At 38.2% G+C, this 21,948-nt stretch overlaps 1 protein-coding gene across 8 annotated transcripts in view; it reads left to right on the forward strand.

Annotated features, from left to right (window-relative positions):
* Positions 1–21,948, forward strand: part of dnajc6 (DnaJ (Hsp40) homolog, subfamily C, member 6) — a 38,231-nt gene that overhangs the window by 5,426 nt on the left and 10,857 nt on the right. For 7 of the 8 annotated variants that reach the window (XM_027147078.2, XM_027147077.2, XM_027147073.2 and 4 more), the window contains 7 exons: positions 10,330–10,465; positions 14,838–14,887; positions 15,333–15,481; positions 18,316–18,438; positions 20,236–20,369; positions 21,428–21,622; positions 21,754–21,862. In XM_027147078.2, the coding sequence (XP_027002879.1) occupies positions 10,330–10,465; positions 14,838–14,887; positions 15,333–15,481; positions 18,316–18,438; positions 20,236–20,369; positions 21,428–21,622; positions 21,754–21,862 (896 nt within the window). Of the gene's footprint in view, positions 1–10,060; positions 10,206–10,329; positions 10,466–14,837; positions 14,888–15,332; positions 15,482–18,315; positions 18,439–20,235; positions 20,370–21,427; positions 21,623–21,753; positions 21,863–21,948 lie in introns of those variants that run through there. The other variant, XM_027147081.2, reaches the window with a different exon arrangement.

Consider the following 21,948-nt stretch of genomic DNA (forward strand, 5'->3'; position numbering starts at 1 on the left):
TTCTACCCACGTATGCATGGGGTCTGCAGTTTCCTCTTACTTCCCCAAAACATGCCAGTTTACTGGATGTGAGAAATACCCCTGTAGGCATGAACGAGTATGTGAGAGTCTGTGTAATTGGTGTCCCACCTCACACCCAGTGTTCCAGGCATCCACTGTGACCTGGATAAAGTTCTTAATGACTGTGTGATTTTCATACATAAAACTCACTAGAAGGCAATAATCAAAGTCTGTGAGATATTTATATGAGAATCCCCAGACCTTTCATGTACATTTGGAAAATCTCTCTATTCCTTCTGAGCTCTGGGTAGCAACTGTGAGTAACATCGGTTGTTTATGTTTTGCTGTCTGTAATTTTTGACTGTAGAGGGTTAGGTTAGGGTTAGAGTTGTATGCAAAAGTTTAGGAATCGCTGACAATTTCCATGATTTTCATTTATAAATATTTGGGTGTTTGGATGCATATTGCTCATTTTCTGTTAATCCAATAAACCTCATTTCACTACAGAAATATTACTGTGTCTTCTGAAATTGCTGATCCAAACACCCAAATATTTATAAATGAAAATCATGGAAATGGTTCCTAAACTTTTGCACACGACTGTATATATGTGCAAACATTTTTACAGCAAATGGACCCAATCATGCACAGATGCATAATAAGGTGTCAAGAGTACTTCTATTATCTGGTACAATTTTTACAGACCACATATGTTATGTAAGATTACTCAGGATTAGTAAAAGATAGGGTACAAAGCAGGGCCCTCAGAGACACTTGGTCTAAACTTGTACAATAAAAAGGAAAAAAAAATTATAATACCTTTCCAACGTGTCATATTTTCTTTGTGTACATTACACTGCAGTCCAAAATTATGTTGCTGTCCTAAATGTTATCTTGATAAAACCAAGCGTAATGGTAGCAGTTAGCTTCTTTAATCTGGTGTTATCCCTGGTGGTGAAGCATGTTAACAGGTGGCAGGTTGCAGTCACTGAGGATTTAACTGTTTTCTATCATATGTCCTGATTTTTCCTCCACCCAAGTAAGATAAAAAATGTCAAAGTTCCAGGCTGCGGTGTTACAGCGAGGGTTACAGACATTTACAGAACAAATTAAATGTCATGTGAGAAAGAAGTAATATCATGACATTTATCATTTAGCCGGCACATTTCAGAGCTGAAACAAAAATAATTAGATACTGACAGCTAGCATAATGTTAGATAACTATCTAGCTAATATAGCTGCATATTCTGGCTCATATAGCTCATATTCTAGTCAGTAAAGCCTCCCTATTTATGACTTTGGCAGAATTAGTGCTTTTGTATAATCTACAATTTATAATTAGTGGCAAATAGCTTATGTTTTTAGGTGTACAAATACGCCAGCACCAGCTAACCAGCTAACTGTGTAATAAGAAACTGACAACTAGCATAATGTTTCCCGACAATTTAGAAGCTTATTAGCATATTCACACAGTTGGCACAGTTGAAAATATCTGCAAGAATGAAACCAACATTTTGTTATGTATAATTACACTTCTAAAAAAATAAAATAATAGCAACCAGAGCTAGAACAGTGTTTGCTAATTTGCTAACTATCAGTCTGTTAGCATCTTCAGGAAATATAATTAGTCAGCATTTTTTAGTTGCTAATTTTTTTTTTTAATTTCTCCTGTTTATATTTTTGGCAATCTGTTTACATGCATGATGATGAAACTTACAGCAGAATAAAAAAAAATCATAATTTTTATATCACTGTAATTTACCAGCACAGTCATATTTGTATAATGAGAAAAAAGTTTATATTTGGCCTGCATAAGTGGTTTCACTTCATCAACCTCTCACTTCATATAACTGATCACTCAATTTTATTTACAGGGTTGGTTATACTAACATGCCACACACACACACACACACACACACACACACACACACACACACACACACACACACACACACACACACACACACACACACACACACAAGCATACACATAGTATGAAATCCAACCTTCAGGCCAATATCCAGGTTTATAGCTACAATTACCATCATTGTTTTGTAATTGTTTTAACACAGATTCAGGAAAGAGGAAATTGTAAAATGGTATTATTAAAAAATAGTAAATATGCATTCTTTATATTGCCTGTGCAGATTTAAACTTAGGCCTGGGCAGAAGAGCAGTGTTGCCACATAGGAGTGATAAAGCAGGGTTGTGGAATGAGAGTGTGCATTTCAGGCTGAGAGTGCACTTCATCTGTAAAACACTGTGTGTGTGTGTGTGTGTGTGTGTGTGTGTGTGTGTGTGTGTGTGTGTGTGTGTGTGTGTGTGTGTGTGTGCGTGCGTATTTGAGAGAGAGAGGGAGAGAGACAGACAGACAGACAGACAGACAGAGAGAAAGTGAGAATGTGGCAGATCGGATGGCTTATCAGATTGAAATAAACACAACTCATCTTAATTCCTGAGTTTTTACTTTATTTGACATTAAAATTGAAATCCATTGAATGTCAATTCGATTTGCCTAATGTTGAGTGTTCCATAGTGGATATTTGTATGCATAAGGATTTTAAATGAAACTTTAGGGTTGCCAGCACACACACACACACACACACACACACACACACACACACACACACACACACACACACACACACACACACACACACACACACACACACACACACACACACACACACACACCATACTTCTTTGATGAAAACTAATAAACTATAACAGTGAGACAGTGAGATTGCAGTAATGACAGAAGGAGACCCCAAAACCCCCCCAATATGTTTAACAGTTTAAATGCAGAAATTACAAGTACAAAATAATAGACTGGAATCTTTTCTAACAGGGAAACATTGCCATAGCCATCTACATAGGATTACCTCAGAGACCACTAAAGAACCATCAAAACTTGGCCATTTATTTGTATTTTTTTTATTTTGTCGTGTACAATTTTCCCTCATGACTTATCTCTCCCATATTACATGACCCGCCATAAAGTAAAATCAACCGACAGCATGTTGCTCGAATTGTAGCTCATACAACATCACGCAACCTAACATACAGTAATGTCACACACACAAAGGAAAGTGCTATCTGCATGTACAAGCTTGTAGACTGGCTAGTGTCACTGTGTGTTGGTAGTGCAGAGTGAGTATTCCACCCCTACACCCCTGACAGCATTCTACATGTTACACAGCTTATTCCTGTATGCACAATTTTACATAGATCTCTTGTCTCCTATCTACTGTAAATATTAATCACCAACAAGATCCAATTACCCTTAAAAAGTGAAACATTTTCTATAGCATCATTTTCTATTATAATTACTTTCTAAACAGTCCATGTTGAAAAGCTGTTACTATGTCCATGTTGTTACTATAGAAACGATTTTGGTTTTTGCCTTGTAGAAGGCAGTATTGTCAAATTAATCAGCACCTTCTGACCAAAACAGAGAATTCAGTTGTTTTTCAGAGAAGCAAAGTTAATGTTGGACTGTATCTTGGGTTTTTTGTGTCTCTGAATAAGACGGTAGCTCTGTGCCTGCCTGAACATAATCTATAATTGAAGAGCTGAAGCTGGGTCTAATGACAGAAAACACACACACACACACACACACACACACACACACACACACACACACACACACACACACACACACACACACACACACACACACACACAGACACCCCCCCCACACACAGACACACACACACAGACACCCCCCCCACACACAGACACACACACACACACACAGACACCCCCCCCACACACAGACACCCACCCACACACACCCACCCACACACACACACACACACACACACACACACACACACACACACACACACACACACACACACACACACACACACACAGACCCCCACACACACAAACACACACATACACACAGAGACACCCCCCCCACACACACACAGACACACACACCCACACACACACACACACACACACACACACACACACACACACACACACACACACACACACACACACACACACACACACACACACACACACACACACACACACACACACACACACACACACACACACACACACAAACACACACATACACACAGAGACACCCCCACACACACACAAAGACACACCCACACACACCCACCCACACACACACAGACACACATAGACACCGGCTGGCACTGAAGAGTTCCATACCATCAACATCAGATGTAACCTGCTAGGCAGTGAGAATAAAACAAACAAATGAGAAGCAGGCACAACATTTAAGTAGAGAATGTGTGAGTTAGACAGCGACACCTTTATATCTCCATCTTCACTGATCTTTCCTCCTGATATAGAGCAGCCCTCCTGGGTCCAGTCTCGCTTTCTCTTTTTTCTTCTTCTTTGCTTCTCTTTTTGTTCTACTGTCTCACAAAGATGACCCCTTGCAGGATAAAAGGACTTTAGTAGGAGTTCAGAGCTCCTGTGTTCCCTGAAAGGCAGCTCTGGACTTTGAAGTCAGCTGGGCATTTCGGCCCGCTTCAAACAGAGACTTTCTGTGTTTTTATGGCTGTCAAACTGGCAGTCCACTATGTTTAATATCAACCGGTCCAGTGAAACCAGGCCATACTGCTTTCTAATAGAAAGGCTGAAGGGTCTTCTAAAGCCGGGTGATTGAGTGACGTTTCTGCATTTCAGTAAGTCAAACCCAGAATAGGTGTAATGATGAACTTGTTTTAAGTTACAGAGCTTATGTAAGGAATAAAACATGATGGGGTGTGTTGTTATAGGAAAAGAGACCATTACAGGGTGACATTACTACCCCAGAGTTGATTAAGTTCCAGTGGCAGCATGCGATGCATCAGCAATTACAGTCTCATTTTTTTATTTATTAATGAACACCTTGTGTTTATTTGAACCTTTATGGTTAGATTTATCATTGTGGAACAAGTACTTATCACTTACACTGTAACAGATATGAGCAAGTCCCTCAGCAAATGTTTTTTTTTCTCATTAAATATATAAGGCCAAAAAATAAATTATCTAAATAAATTAAATTAAATAAAAAAATTGGAGTATAATTTTTTTTAATGTCTCCTCACACAAAACCATGTCAATGATTGTTAATTTTTCGGCATTAATGTTTTCTCTGCTTTCCATTCTATAATTTCTACGTTCTATATTATCTGGTGAGTAAACCATACAAGTCCCAGTGAATGACTATAGAGTAGTTAATGTATATACTGTAAGTGCAGCAATGTAAACCTACCATCTGTATTACATGGCACTATGGTGATATTTTTAACCATTTGTCCAAGATCTATCATTTTTTATGTTTTATTTTTACTGTAGACCTGTAGCTGGATGTGGTCACGTGACCAGGTAACTCAGGCTTTCCTTATTAAAGTCATTGTGCAAATCAGAAACACTGATATCTCTGAAACAGCCTTATAAATATTAATGAAAAGTCTGCTCTGCTTATGTCTGCTCCGGTTTGGGAAGTTTATCTTTTTCAGTAAAAATAGCTGCCCTTTTGATACAATTCAGAATAAAATCTCCATATTTGTCTTACTTGTTTTTTGGTGAGAGCTAAATATTTACTTCTCTTTTAGTTATCGTGACTGTTCATCAAAACTACAGAATGCACACAGAGTCCATTCATTCATCATTCCATCTCCAGTAAGCGCTTTATCTTGGTCAGGGTAACCTAAGATACTCCGCCTGTCTCCCAACACTGAGCATGTGACAGGATTATGGCCAGGATGGGACGCCAGTCCACTGCAGGACATCAGGCTCAGGGACAAAAGCAGCTAAATTCCACCAAATCAACTCACATATTTAAAAGCAACGGGAATCTCTAGGTACCTTACAGTTGGATTAAACTTCTATTCAAGGCTCTGAGGTGTAATAAAATGATTCTTTAGGATTCTTTATCCTACAGTAGGACCACTACACAATGTGGTAGCTTTTATGAATGTTCTAGCAGTGTTTCAAAGATAAAAAGGCATCAATATGTAGGCATGAAACATCAACATCACCATCCATACATTTTTTGAATCACTTATCGTACACAGGGTTGTGTGGAACCTGGACTCTGTCCCCAGCACACAAATCTGGGGACACCTTGGACATGATGCCAATCATCATGCCACACACACACACACACACACACACACACACACACACACACACACACACACACACACACACACACACACACACACACACACTCTCTCACACCTATTTATATACCACGGACATTTTGGGGATACAAATCCTGGCATATACAAAGCATGACTTTGGACTGGGGGATGAAACCAGAGAACCGGATGAAACCTTCAGTGGTTGAGAAGGTGCGAGGCTGGCGCTGATTTCTTTTTAGTTCATATTATACGTTTAGCAGCCTGTCAGTTGTGTCGGGTGATAAAACCATAAAATGTCTTTGATGTGCTGTGGATTGATATTTTCCAGCCTAATGTGCTGACATACTGTATGTGTGACTTCATCACACGTCATCATCAGGCTGTCACATTGTGTGTGTGTTTGTGTGTGTCATTACATCATGATTAATATGAACAAGATGGATTATTAACACCAGGAATTACCTTGGGAGGAGAAACTAAGCACACATGGTCTGATCGATCAAACAGAAGGTCAGATGACAGAACTTAGTTTAGTGTTTGAGGTTTGATTGAAAGGGTTACAGCTTTTCTGTTTACCATCTTTGATATTCAAAGAGAACATAGCATGAAGCCAGTCAAGCATTACAGAGTTTTGTGTGTGTGTGTGTGTGTGTGTGTTTGTGTGTGTGTGTGTGTGTGTGTGAGAGTCAAATCATTTTCACTATCTGCTTTTGAGCTACAAACTTGGATAAAAAACATAGATGCCTATATATTCATCATTACTTAGCATATAGTGAACGGCCATTACACGTTACAAACACAAGCAGATTCCAACGGTATTAGGATTAGCACTCTGTGACCAAAAAACAAAACACATTTTTATTAAGCACAAAGTATTTATTTTTCTTTATCCACCCCCCCCCCCCCCCCCCCTGCTGTGTTCCATCTTCTCTTACTCTGACCTGGTTATACTGTATAGCTGACGCAGTACATACATAAGATGATCCATCAAGATATTTAGATATGCTATTAAGATATTTGGATAAGATATTTAGATATGCAAAATATATTCTAAGTACCAGAATTCAAATACACATTGTAGTTCAAATAAAAGGCTCAAAAATGGCCCAAGGGTTATTGAATTAAGAGTTAATGAATGGGTTAATTAATACAGGTTAAATAATGTTACAAGCTCTTCCAGAGCAAACAAAAGGCACAAAAGGTTTTGTACAGGCATCCATTTTTCCCCTCAATTCGCACATCAAGCGTTCGAAGGTGAATTTAAAAAGCACCGTGAGCGTAGTAATAACTGCATGTATGCAAGAGAGCATCACACATATCCTGTGGTCATTTGGTGTGTCCCTTCCTCAGAAATGCGTCTTAGTGACGTGCGCCTTAGCGATACGTCTGAGTCCAGGATAAATAATGGCTGCAGCTTAGCACCATCTGATAATGTGTCTCCAAATGAATCAAATGATCTAATGTTGTGTCTCAAATGGGATACTAATATATTCTAGACTGTTATTATGCATTATATTATATATTACATATTTATATGTATTATGTATATGTTTGAATATTCCTCTTAAACCTTCCAAAAATCGGAAGGTTTTTGTTTCTGAAGTGGTGTTTAGTGAATACAGAAGATATACAAATGAGTATGTGAAGAATCCTATTTTTGATCACTAGGTGCAGTAATAACTTTATGGAGGTAAATAGAGCAGGAAGCACAGTGCCCCATGATTGTGCATCATCTACCGGGTATGGATATGCTAATTTGTCTCAGAATTGCTGTGTTCAAACTGTCATATGACATGTATTACCATGATGAAACTTGTAGGGCACATAGTCCGTAAAATTGAGGTTATGCAAATAACATGATTTCTTATACTTGTGTTCTATATAAAGTGCTGTTGAAGACTGAACTCGCTGTCAATCTTTGATAGGACAATTTAAGCTTATTCTGCCTCATACCATTCTTCCAAAAAAGGACAGTTAATCACCACACTGGGATAGGTTACAGCAGTGTGATTTTCTGACAGAGCTGAATCCCAGCCTGGTTCTCTGATACCCTCTGTAATGACTCAGAATGATGCTCTTCACCTGATCTGTGCTGTGTCACTCTCGTTCAGCTTGTCCTGTGTGTGTGCGTGTGTGTGTGTGTGTGTGTGTGTGTGTGTGTGTGTGTGTGTGTGCGTGTGCGTGTGCGTGTGCGTGTGTGTGTGTGTGTGTGTGTGTGTGGTGATAAAGATGTAGGCAGAATCTAACAGATCTGCAGATCTAAGTGGGTGGTGGATGCTGAGGCAGACTAATAGCTTGGGAGTGGTCCAGGATGGGAGGATGGACATATATACAAGAGCACACACACACACACACACACACACACACACACACACACACACACACACACACACACACACACACACACACTTGAATCTACAGAAAAATAACAGAAGTTTTAGGGTCCAGGATGGGAGGATGGACATGTATACAAGAACTCACACACACACACACACACACACACACACACACACACACACACACACACACACACACACACACACACACTCACTTAAAGGTACAGAAAAATAACAGCAGGTTTAGGGCCCAGGATGGGAGGATGGACATGTATACAAGAACACACACACACACACACACACACACACACACACACACACACACACACACACACACACATAACACTACAGCAAAACAAAACAACACAGCATGCTTAGGTTACATGGGAGTGACAGCGAGTGGCAGACTATGGTTACGTTACGTATACACAGTTCACACAGCTGTAATGATGATGCAAAAGGTTGGCAGGTTGAAAAAATTCAGCTGTAACTCTAGTTCAGAGCTAATTTACACTTACATTACAGGTTATTCGATCAGGAATTGGAAGCATAATTGCTGTGGCCTCTCTTTACAGACATTTCTGTACACATATTCAAGATTCACTTGAACAGTATGTTGTTCATCTCGCACACGCACGATACATTTCAAATATAGCCAGAATTACCTACGTCATTTACCAACCTGTCACAGTCATTTGTCATCACAGTCATCTGCCTCAGTCCTGAGTATTTTTGTAATATTTTTGTAGTATTTTTTAAATAAAGATTTATGCGTTTATGAACATCTTAAGCAACAAGTACACATAAAATAATGATATATACTAATACCAACTTGTCTATGTTCATTACTCTGCTGTTTATATATAGTATAAGTAGGATACTTTATGCTATTGGAAATGGGTCGATGAGTCGATATGCCGCAGTCAGTTGTGTGAAGGCACCATAATGCTGAGATTCTATGTTCAATTTTCCAATAATATTACAGGTACAATCTGCTTAGGTAATGCAAATAATTCCTGTCTTTCTACTGTTGATGCATGTTTGAATGTATATTGGCAAAACAGTCTCAACTCAGAGTAACATGAGCACTGCTTAGTATGGCTCCAGTTACTGAAAATCTAATTATCAGCAAATTCAGGGTCAAAACACAGGAAGGCAACGTCAAAAAACGATAAATCTTTGATAGGAATAGCATATATACAAGAGAATAAAACAACAATAATAAAACTAAAAGAAATAAGGACCAGGGGAACGAGAAATACATAGACAAAGTAATCAAGGAATAACCCAGAACAGGTGAACACAGTTGGGTAACAAACCAATGAGAGAGGATAAGATCATAAACCAAAACATGAGAACATGGTGTTTGTTGTCATGGAAACAGCAACAAAAAAATGGGGAAATTGAAATAGATGTATGTTTAAAAAAAAAAAAAAACTATTGTCATAGAACAATTAAGACAATAACTAATGCTTGCTAGTACACAACCTAATGCTCTTGCATAGTTTTAGTTCTTTCATGACCATGTGAAGTATTGTTACAAACCTCCAGAACACATTCTACTGCCTTTGTGTGCATGCTACATTGCTTTCTTGTCTCTTTCACATATCACGTACATGTTAAACGGTTGTAGCTTGATCAAGGGCGTATATTTTTAGTAGTGTCCCAGTAACGGTGTGTGTGTGTTTCCGTTATGGGGACCAGAAAGCTCTGCAGTTCCTCAAATATTTTCTTCTTGTTACTGAGGGTAAGGTCAGGGTTAGAGGTAGATGTCTGAAGCTAGATGTTTATGAAACCTGCAGATGTAGACAAAGTTCAATCTCCATATCATGATGTCATTGACCTCTAATTAAAAGGCGTTATTTTTGCAGATTTGGATGGGAACTATGGGGGTGGACTGCTGGACATGGTTAAAGGAGGTGCTGGAAAGTTCTTCAGCAACTTCAAGGACAACCTGAAGGACACCATCAAGGACACGTCCACGAAAGTTATGAATCAAGTTGCCACGTAAGTCCTTACTGTGTGTGTGAGATTGAAGATTGATGACATCATAAATGCTGTTTTAGGAAATTCAAGCCTAAGGTATCTGCCAGGAGGTTATGAATTACCCAGACAGATATCCAGATCGATACAGAAATGGCAAAAGAAACAGTCAGTGATGCAGTGAATTTGAATCGGTTGTCTAAATGGAAGAAGACGGACACATGGACAAACCTAAAAAGATAAGGGAGATAAGGGACATGAATCTGTTATTCTCTTTACATGGAAGAGTGCAGATCATAATTAAACTTCTTGAATGCTTATACTGAAGATATTACTAACGGCTTGTTATTTTTTATGCTCATTGAATAAAGGGTGCGGGGGCACGGTGGCTTAGTGGTTAGCATGTTTGCCTCACACCTCCAGGGTTGGGGGTTCGATTCCCGCCTCCACCTTGTGTGTGTATCCTGCCTTGATGCCCGATGACGCCTGAGATAGGCACAGGCTACCCGTGACACGAGTAGTTCGGATAAGCGATAGAAAATGAATGAATGAATGAATAAAGGGTGCCAATAATTCTGGAAGTCACTGTAAGTGTACATGAAATAAATAACTGTATTCTGTGACTGTATTTTTTTTAGACAGTGAATTTCAGTTTTTTAAAGAAGTGTATTGAAACGTATTATAAACACAGTGAGATCTATTTTTTGAAACGTTATTTTATTTCTTATTTTTTGATTTATAGCAGTTTAGTTTAATGATGTTATATTAATCTTATACTCATGTCTGTTAAGATTAAGTTCATTAACCATAAACCACATTTCCCCCCTGACTTTACCAACGGTGGCAAAAATTCAGGAAATTATAGTATGAATGACTCTGTGATGTATAGATTATATAGATTATAGATTGTATAGATGTATAGATATCTTTATTTGCATTGTTGCTTTATAGCATATTCGACTTTTTATTGAAAGTTAAGTAAAAAGAAGAACGAATATGAAATTGAAATGAAATATCGACCACGGTTTCTGTTATTTTGATACAGAAAAATCAAAGTTAGTGTGTACTTTCGTCCTTCACAGTTCAGTCTTCACGTCTTGCTTCACAGCACAGTCCTCTTTGCTCAAACAAGCTCTGCAAATTCCTCGTTGCTAAATCAGCACTGTAGCAACGTTGGAAATGAGCAGCATAACACAAAAGCCCTGCCTGACACACTAAGTAGGCCAGTCGTGTCCCGTGTTTGTCTGTTGGTTAACAGCCCAAATTTGTCACGTGAGCTCAGGGATAGCTTTCCAGATCTCGTTTATTATAATCATTTTTTGTATATTTTTTTTAGCATACCTTAAAGCCTTATCTATCATTAGAGAAAGATGTAAAATCTGTTTGTTCACTGAGCTTCAGGTGGAGGATCTTTAAATTGTTTGTAGTGTATATAGTTATGCCCCAAGTCCCCTGGGACAGGCTTAAGGTTCTCTGTGATGCTGAATACTATACAGTATGTGGTACACGACATAGATGGATGGCTTCTCTCAGTGTTTCTGTGTTGGTTGGTTTCTTAAAGTTATAAGGAACCACCTTGTGAAGCGTAATAAGGACATGCACAGACTTAATAATATAAGTAAGATAAACTGTTCTACTGTTTACACTTTACTGTAAAAGAGCTAGGCCTCCTCGGATGGAATCAGAATCAGAATCAGAATCAGAAAGGTCTTTATTGCCAAGTATTTCACATACGAGGAATTTGTTCTAGTACAGGAGCTCCACAGTGTAAACAGATTGGCAATGATAAGAAATGAACACATATATAATAGACAGTATGTATGTACAGTGGAAAAAAGATTTACAAATTGAAATATAAACGTGCAAATTGAAGTATAGATAATAATAATAACTCAAAGCTTCTGTGGAAGAGGAATAAACGTCTTGATGATCATTATGATCTATAAAATTGTCTGCTGGTTCTTTTTGGGCAACAGGGAAATTTCTCCAACATCTAAACTAATCCAAATCAAAAGAAATGAAATACTGAGCTGCTAATTAAACTAAATTAGGACATTACTTTTATAACCACAAACTCACGTATTTTTGTGAAGTATTTTATTCACCATATCGTATATAAGAGCCGCATGCAATATGCGAGTAAACTTTCTAAAAAACTGTTGGGATCTGTGAGGATCTGGAACTTCTGTTTTGATCAAAATTACAGACCAAATTAATTCTTGTTTGCAAAAAATAAAATTGCCACATAGTGCAACTGTAATACATCTCTATTAGCTTTGAGTTTTATATTATTATGTAACCCAAGCATGCAACATGCCCAGACTCGCTAGTCATGTGACTGTGTTTGAAACAGATATAGCTTAGCTACAAGCTTAACTACAACTAAAAAGCCTAAAATGGAAAAATTACTTTAGTATTTATCATATTTTAAATTTCCGTGTGTTGTTTTTGTCACCAAACCCATATGGCAGGTGTGTGTGTGTACTCAGTACTGTATGTCCATCTAACAAAACAGACTTTTTACTGTTTACTGTTTACCGAAAGTGTAATTGCTTGAATGTGATTGCTGAATGCTTCCAGTTAATTCTGGTAGCTGCACAGAGTGGACCATTTTATAATTACATTACCTAGACAAGCAAGAGCTCTATTATTCTTGTCCAGTCGCATGTTTTGTTACCCCCAAAACTATAGTTACTATAATACTTAGACATGGCAATATTTAATTATTTAAGTTTCTTTCTGTACTAATAATAATGTTTAGGAGAGTGGAGATGCATTAGTACTATTTAATTTGGTGGGATAGTAAGAAATAAGAGAGACTCTAAAAGAAGAAAAAGAAGCAAATTCTTTAGATATGTTAACAGTAAGCACATTTGCCTCACACCTCCAGGGTTGGAGGTACGATTCCCGCCTCCGCCTTGTGTGTGTGGAGTTTGTGTTGAGTTCTCCCCGTGCCTCGGGGGTTTCTTCCGGGTACTCAGGTTTCCTCCCCTGGTCCAAAGACATGCATGGTAGGTTGATTGGCATTTCTGGAAAATTGTCCATAGTGTGTGATTGTGTGAGTGAATGAGTGTGTGTGTGTGCCCTGCGATTGGTTGGCACTCCGTCCAGGGTGTATCCTGCCTCGATGCTCGATGACGCCTGAGATAGTCACAGGCTCCCCGTGACCCGAGGTAGTTCGGATAAGCGGTAGAAAATGAATGAATGAATGAATGAATGTTAACAGTAAGTCTTGGCATCTTAAATACATATTCAGTTAACATTCACTAGTTCAACAGGTTCCATATAATATACAGTAAGCCTGATGATAAACAGATTGTTGTTTAACAATATTCTTCTTTTTCCTTTGTTTGGGTAAATTGTTCTGAGAGCCATCCTTTATATAATATTTATGGAAGGAGTCTCCAGTGTCAGTTCCTTGAGACAGTCTGTACATTTATTGATGGAGAAGTTGGGAAGTCTTCTGTATAGAGAACTTCGCACTTCTGTCATTGTATAATGACAAGCTTTTTTTATCTTATTAAATTTTGTCGTTATTTATGTCGTCGTTGTCGTTGCTCGCTGTTCAGAGTCGCCACAGCGGATAATCTGGTCCGCATATATTTAATTTGGCAAAGGTTTTACATCGGAGGCGAAACTTCTATAAAATAAGTAATAATAAGAAATAGCTTTTTAAGCATAGGTATAAATGGTGAAAAAGCAGGTAGAATCATTCATCGTTAATGAAGAATTGCTATCGTGGGCATTTACATTAATGTGACTTGCCAGACATACTTATAAAGAGCAACTTACATTGATCCCTTTATATAACTGTTGATATAACCCTTTATATAATTGAGAAGTTGATGGTTAAGGGCCTTGCTCAAGGGCCAAGCTGTGGCAAATTGGCAGTGTGGTATTTGAATTCAACGTTTCAGTCACTACTCCAGCAGGAAGAAAACAGTTTTTGGATGTGTTGTTATAGGAAACTAATCCAGTTTAGTGTAGGAAAAGTAACTCAGCTGTGCATTGGATTGCCTCACACTATGTTGCTTTTCCATTATTATCTAGAAAAATGTGCTTTGAAATGTTTTATTCCTTAAAAATAATCAATGGAAAATGTCTTTGGGGGAGCAAAAACCATTAGAAAGCAAGGTCTATTGGAAAGAGACATAAAGCATACTGGTCCATAAAGCATTATTTTTTTAAATGGACACATTTATTTGGACACCCTTGTTTAAGACTGAGTTTTATTTTATCATTCTTGCCCAGGCATGTGGGTAAATAATTCCCTGTAACATCATCTGATTGATGTATATGATGTAATTGATGTTCATTAGGAAGTAGTACAAGATCTGAAAAAGATATACTGTACAGTATTGTAAGTAATTATGTCTGTTTGCTGTTTTTGTAACAGCTACACCAAAGGAGAGCTGGACATCGCCTACATCACCTCTCGTATCATAGGTGAGGATTGAAACACCTATTTCATAAACCGCATCCTTCGGTTTCTCTTTTATCTTTCTGCTTTTGTCTGCCATGTCAGTAGGCGTGAGGTCACTTAGGAGGCGATCGCTCGGTTTCCATGTGATAGAGCTGTTTGCTCTCTCTGCACAATTGCTTCATCCGTACAGATTTATTTGCAAGACAAACAGTAGTAGTCCTCATTTCTGATCTCGTGCTAGAAGTAAATATTCATGACCTGCTCTGAATGGAATTGTTGGATAATTTCAAAACTCACTATGACCTCAGATCTGAATGAACACCTAAATATGCTGAATTAGGACTGAGCTCAAAGCTTAATCGTTGATGATCATGCTCTGTGTTTGTAGATAAAAAACTCAAAGCTTGGTGGTGAAGCAGGTTAAATCTCATGTCCTGACTGTAACTATTCCTCTTGGTGCTCTATTAGTGATGTCATATCCTGCGGAGTCTGTGGAGTTGGGCTACAGGAACCATGTGGAGGATATCCGTTCTTTCCTGGACTCGCATCATGCCGATCATTACACGGTTTTCAATCTGTCCCAGAGGAACTACCGTGGAGCCAAGTTCTCCAACAGGGTGAGTCGACTCCTCTGTATGTGCAGAGCCCAAGCCTTATGGAAGTTTTTCGGTTCTAAAAAAAGTCTCTGTATAGTTGTGCATGCAAAGGCTGAGTAGCAGAAGTTTTTGGAAAGTTTTTTTCTTTTATTTCCCTATTATTTTATGATAGCACAATGAGTCATTCCTGTCATGGGCCTGATTTCTTTAAGACCATAGCACAATGAGATGGTTCAGCAGTTACAGTAATATGGCATTGCAATAAGTCAAAGACGTTCCTAAGAATTTCCTCATAACTTCTTCAGTGTGGACTGAACGTCTGGATTGAAATGTCAACAATGAAGCAACAAACTAGGAAATACCAAGAAATTAATTTCACTTTGCTGTAATGCATATATGAAAAAAATAAAGGCTCCTTCTTCATAATGAAACACGGAAGTTAAGCAGCTTTATTTTTGTGCTGCTAAAAATGACATCTCAGCATGTAAAATATCAAGAGTCGAGAAAATAAAATGTCAAGATGGCTTATATCTGATGCAGTACATGGTGAAATGAAACAGCGCTCCAGCAGGACCACGGTGCTACATAAAAACACAAAGCTACAGAAGACAACACAGAACTAAGGACTTATCACATAAAGCATGTGTGTGTGTGTGTGTGTGTGTGTGTGTGTGTTTGTGTGTGTGTATGTGTGTGTGTGTGTGTGTGTAACAAGAATTAATAGTCTAATCTAATCTGCTCTAATAATCCTAATCTAAATTTTTTTGTGGCTTAGTAGTTAGCACATTCGCCTCACACCTCCAGGGTCGGGGTTCGATTCCCGCCCCCTTGTGTGTGTCGAGTTTGCATGTTTTCACCGTGCCTCGGGGGTTTCCTCCGGGTACTCCGGTTTCCTTCCCCGGTCCAAAGACATACATGGTAGGTTGATTGGCATCTCTGGAAAATTGTCCATAGTGCGTGATTGTGTGAGTGAATGAGAGTGTGTGTGTGTGTGTCCTGCGATGGGTTGGCACTCCGTCCAGGGTGTATCCTGCCTTGATGCCCGATGACGCCCTAGATGGCTCCCCATGACCCGAGGTAGTTCGGATAAGCGGTAGAAAATGAGTGTGAGTGAGTGAGTGAATTGAATTGAACATTGTTTAGCATTGGCATCAAATTTTAAGTTTTTATATAAAAAAAAGCTATATTTCCTGTTATAGACTAACATTTAAAGCTTAAATATAGTTGAATATGCCTAGAAATATGCCTGATTTGATTTACTGTAATCTTATAATAAGAAATATTAAATACTTTTGATAAGATTTAAGATATCACTTGCTAAGGTGTCGTTGTTTGCAGTGTGTCTTGAGGCTGGTGTTGATCTCACGACAGGGATAAAACAAATCTGTAGCCCAGGGTTGAGTTCTTCTCAAAAGCTTCACAGTACAAAGATCATTGTTGAACGGTTAAACGAGCATCACGTTGTACTCCCTCTCACTTAGTTAAGCTGAACTTTAGTTTATGATGGTTTTTTGGGAAACTTACCACAAATAATTTTTATGGACAAGCATGTACACCAGTAGGCCTTGTTGATTCACTTCAGTGGTCCAGCACCCAGAGCAAGAAGCACTCTCTACTGGAAGAATTTATTGTTGCAAAAGAAATTCTCATCCAGTAGCTTTGTTTAAACATAAAATATCCTGAGTGGTTCATATATTCCTCACCGTCTGCACTGTTCCTCTGGATTCCAAAATGGTCTGCACTACGCAGACTCACTGTGGACATAATGCAGCTATTGTTAGACACTACTTTTATTAGGCATATTAATTTGATAAATATGGGGGCATGGTGGCTTAGTGGTTAGCACGTTCGCTTCACACCTCCAGGGTTGGAGGTTTGATTCCCGCCACCGCCTTGTGTGTGCGGAGTTTGCATGTTCTCCCTGTGCCTCGGGGGTTTCCTCCGGGTACTCCGGTTTCCTCCCCCGGTCCAAAGACATGCATGGTAGGTTGATTGGCATCTCTGGAAAATTGTCCGTAGTGTGTGATTGTGTGAGTGAATGAGAGAGTGTGTGCTCTGCGATGGGTTGGCACTCCGTCCAGGGTGTATCCTGCCTCGATGCCCGATGATGCCTGAGATAGGCACAGGCTCCCCGTGACCCGAGTAGTTCGGATAAGCAGTAGAAAATGAATGTATAAATGAATGAGAAAAATACATCAAAATACAATGGATGTCTATACAACACAATACAAGTTAAACACACAACCAGGTACATAATGACGCTAGCACTATACAGCACCACCTCTCATGTTAAGTACAAACTTCCATGCTAGTCACACTGGAAAAACATCTTTAAAAGTGGAAAGAAATGACCAAAGACTATGACCTGTTTATTAAAGTCCACGTTTCTTCACCTTACTGAGAGCTGACTCTTTTGGGCCTCCTTTTTTTTTAAGCTATTCTTTAAAACACAGCCAACCCTCTACTATGAATACGCTTCTAACGAGTGCACTGTAAATAGCTTTTTAGCATCTCATGATAATTGTTATAATGGCTTTGTCAATAGACTTGTCAATATCGTCATGCAGTGAAATCTGAATAGACTGTTTACTGATTAAATAACACGCACGTTAACAACACGCTCTCTCTGCAACCATCACGCGGCTCATCTGATGTGGTCGCATCAATAACGCGACATGTTCATGCATAGTTGTAACACGTTTCTCGTTTGCTCAGTGATGGTTACTTACACAGGATTACAGTGTGACCTGGAACCTTACTCCACATCCAGCTTAACATGCATAATTTTCTGCTTTATATACGCTACGCTATACGCTCAGGTAACCTCCAGCTATGTTACTTGATTCTCTCTTCAGGTTTCTGAATGCAGTTGGCCAGGCAGACAGGCCCCGAGCCTTCACAACCTGTTTGCAGTGTGTAAGAACATGCACAACTGGCTCAAGCAGAACCCCAAGAACGTGTGTGTGATCACTTGCTCGGTAAGAGATGAAACACTATACATATAACTGTGCTATCAGATTCACACCCCATGTTAGTTCTTATCCTGCAGGACATTTCGATTTACGTTCCCAGACTTTCAGCTTGTAACTTTTTAACTGCTCTTGAATCTTTATTAGAATTTTAGAGTTTATGACTGCTTAAATTAAGCTTCAGTGAATTTACGTGTAATTTGGTTATTCGTTTTCATTTTTGATGGGATTTTATCTAAGATTCCGCTCATTGATGTTTATTTTTTTCCCTTAAAGTTCGTGCCATTATTTGCTGTCAGCATTCAGTAAAACCAAACAAGCATAGCAAAAGCAAATAGTTGTTTTAGCATAGCAACCGGAAAACATAGAGAAGATGGTCTTAGCAATTTCAATGTCAATCATCATTTTACTGTGCATGTGTTTAATGACCTTAAATTTTTTTAAACAAAAGATTCTTTAAAATTTAAATTTAATTTTAAATTTGTGTACTAAAATGCTTTATCGACCTGTATAAGTAAAAACAATTGAATTAATTCGAATAAAAATATATTAAGAATAGAATTCCAGTAAAATAGCAATAAATTGATGGTAAAATCTTTCAAGCTACTAAAATAAATGTAAAAGCTGCTTGCTTAGTAATGAAATGAGACTCTTAGATTTTAGCTTCTTCTGCTGTTGTAATTTGTTTAATGTCTAATGCACTCAGCACAACCTCTGAACCAGTCATTTATTTACTATATTAACCAGACCTGCTAGTGTAGCAGATAAACCGCAGTGTTTCACTCAGCTCCTGAGCTCCCCAGGTGGTGAATTAGTATATCATGTACAGGGGTTTGGGCACTACAGGATCCCGGCTTACTACACACCGGGACAGTGACTACGTGCTCACGTTGTGAAACGTCAACACTGGTATTTTACGGACACATGGTACATCTAGCAGGATCATATTCTAGCTGGTGGATTTTTCTAAACTCATTAAGCATTTAAAAGTCTTTATACTCAAACTAACTCCATAAAAACATTAAATAAAGCTAAAAAGTGCTAACATACAGTAAGTAATCGTGTGAATGCTACATCAGTGATAACAGGCTTCAGGTTACATTTGCAGACAAAGCTAGCTGAGTGTTCACCCTCCCCCTTTTTTAGATGAGAGGCTTCAGAAAATATGACTTTATTTCTAGTAAGCGAACATACTGAACATCACCATGCTCCCTGTTTTTTTGTTCTACACTATGGGATTATTTTAGGGACCAAATGTTTCAGTGCACTGGAAAGATTTTAAAAGCCCTTAAAATGCACTGACTCCCTGATCAATGCACCGAATCCCTGATAAATGCACCCCCTCCTTGATCAATGTACCGACTCCCCCGATCAACACGCCGACTCCCAGACCAATGTGCTGATTTCCTGAACAATGCACCAAATCCCAGATCGTCATACCGACTGCTGAACTAAGGAACTGATTGAAACAATACAATATTGGTGACAACACTGAGTGCTGTCTGAAGGCACAGCTGCTTGAACACTGAAGGCAAAGCTGGTTGAATGGAGTGTAATGAGCGGAAGAAGATTATCGGCTGAGAATTATGGGCTGAAACTCATCTTTATATTTCGGTTTATAAAATCTTTTGTGAAAAGATACGTATACCACCACACACTTTGGGAAATTACGCAATTTTATACAACTGCATTATCAGTATATTAGGTTTAAAAAATGTTAGGTTTATTAACATACTTATTTCTAACAGAAATCTGCATAATAGTGAATTTATAATAGTCATAATAGTTTGTTTCTGTGTGTCTCAGGATGGCAGAGGTCCTTCTGGTGTGCTGGTCTGTGCCATGTTCTGCTTCTGCCACCTTTTCACTAACCCGGTACCTGCCATGCAGCTGCTCAACACCAAGAGGCCTGGACCAGGCCTGTGGCCCTCACACAGGAGGTAGAAATAGATCAAAACCATAAAGCAGCAAACAAAAATCTTGTGTTTTTGAGATAAAATAGAAGCCAGAATAGTGCAAGAATTTATTACTATTAAAATAATTATGCCCAATTAATAATATAATAAATAAATAAATAGTCCCCACTAGTACACACAGAAGCATCCATCAGTGCCAATAGCTATTATCATGATCATGGTTTTTACATCACAGATATTTTATTCATTCTCTAAAATCACTAACAAAGTTGACTAAGTTGTTAGCACGAATGGCCACATTGTAGTTTAACTTACGTAACATCAAATAACTTTTTTACTAATGTTATCATCGTAAAATAATTAGTGCTAGCTTGCAGAATAATTAGCTACCATTGCATTGAATTAGAGCACCACATAAACTTGTAGTACCAAAAAATTATCTGGCTAGCATTGAGACAGCTCATGACCAGCTCATGTTTAAGGTTTTAGCTAGTTAAATGCTACAGTAGCTGGTATACATCAAAAACAAATAAGATATATTGCACTTTTAACTGGATGTATGATATATTCTTGGCACATTTTTAAAAGGTTTGGTGGCTAAATGGTGTCTGAGAAGCATGGCTAATAATTGCCAAATCAGACCAAGATAAGTTTATACGTAACTCATTATTATTATTATTATTATTATTATTATTATTATTATTATTATTATTATTATTATTATTATTATTATTATTATTATTATTATTAATAACAACAATAACAACAACAACAATAATAATAATATTATTATTATTAATAATAATAATAATAATAATAATAATAATAATAATAATAATAATAATAATAATAATATTATTATTATTTTTTTTTTTAAAGCACTCAAAGTCTTTTTTGCCAAGTTTTTTTTTGTTTATTTTGTGAGGTTTTGACCATTCTGTTTTATGGCAACAGAATCCGCACTCAAAGAGGAGTTCCCCATTAAAAATTTATTATTTTTTCTTTCATGAATACTTTAAGGCACGTTGTTTTTGCCGGTCTGATAAACCTCCGTGTATGGGGTTTTGTGTGTGTTTGGTCAGGTACGTAGGCTACATGTGTAGCATGGTTTCCGAGAAGCCCACATTGCCCCACTCTAAACCACTAGTAATCAAAGCTGTCACGATGAATCCCATACCCTGCTTCAACAAACAGCGCAGTGGCTGTCGACCTTTTTGTGATGTCCTGAACGGCGAGACAAAGATCTTCTCCACAGCACAGGAGTACGAGAGGATGAGGTACACCAGATAACACACTGCCTCCTGCAAATCCTTTCTTTCATACATACTGCAGCTGCATTTAAATAGAATCTGTAATTTAAAACTTAAAATAGTCAGTTTGATGTGAATTCATGATCTCTTCCATCCAGGGAGTACAGGGTGCATGAGGGGAAGGTGGTCTTCAACCTGGGAGTGAGCGTTCAAGGCGATGTGGTGATCTCAGCCTTCCACATGCGCTCCCATGCGCTACAAGCTAAGGTGAGCACAGGACATTACATAAGGATTGAGGCATTATCCTGTGTTTTTAATTTAAAATACTAAGGAATTAGTGTCTATAATGAGTA

The sequence above is a fragment of the Tachysurus fulvidraco genome, chromosome 5, assembly GCF_022655615.1.
Source record: "Tachysurus fulvidraco isolate hzauxx_2018 chromosome 5, HZAU_PFXX_2.0, whole genome shotgun sequence".
NCBI classification, from domain to species: domain Eukaryota; kingdom Metazoa; phylum Chordata; class Actinopteri; order Siluriformes; family Bagridae; genus Tachysurus; species Tachysurus fulvidraco.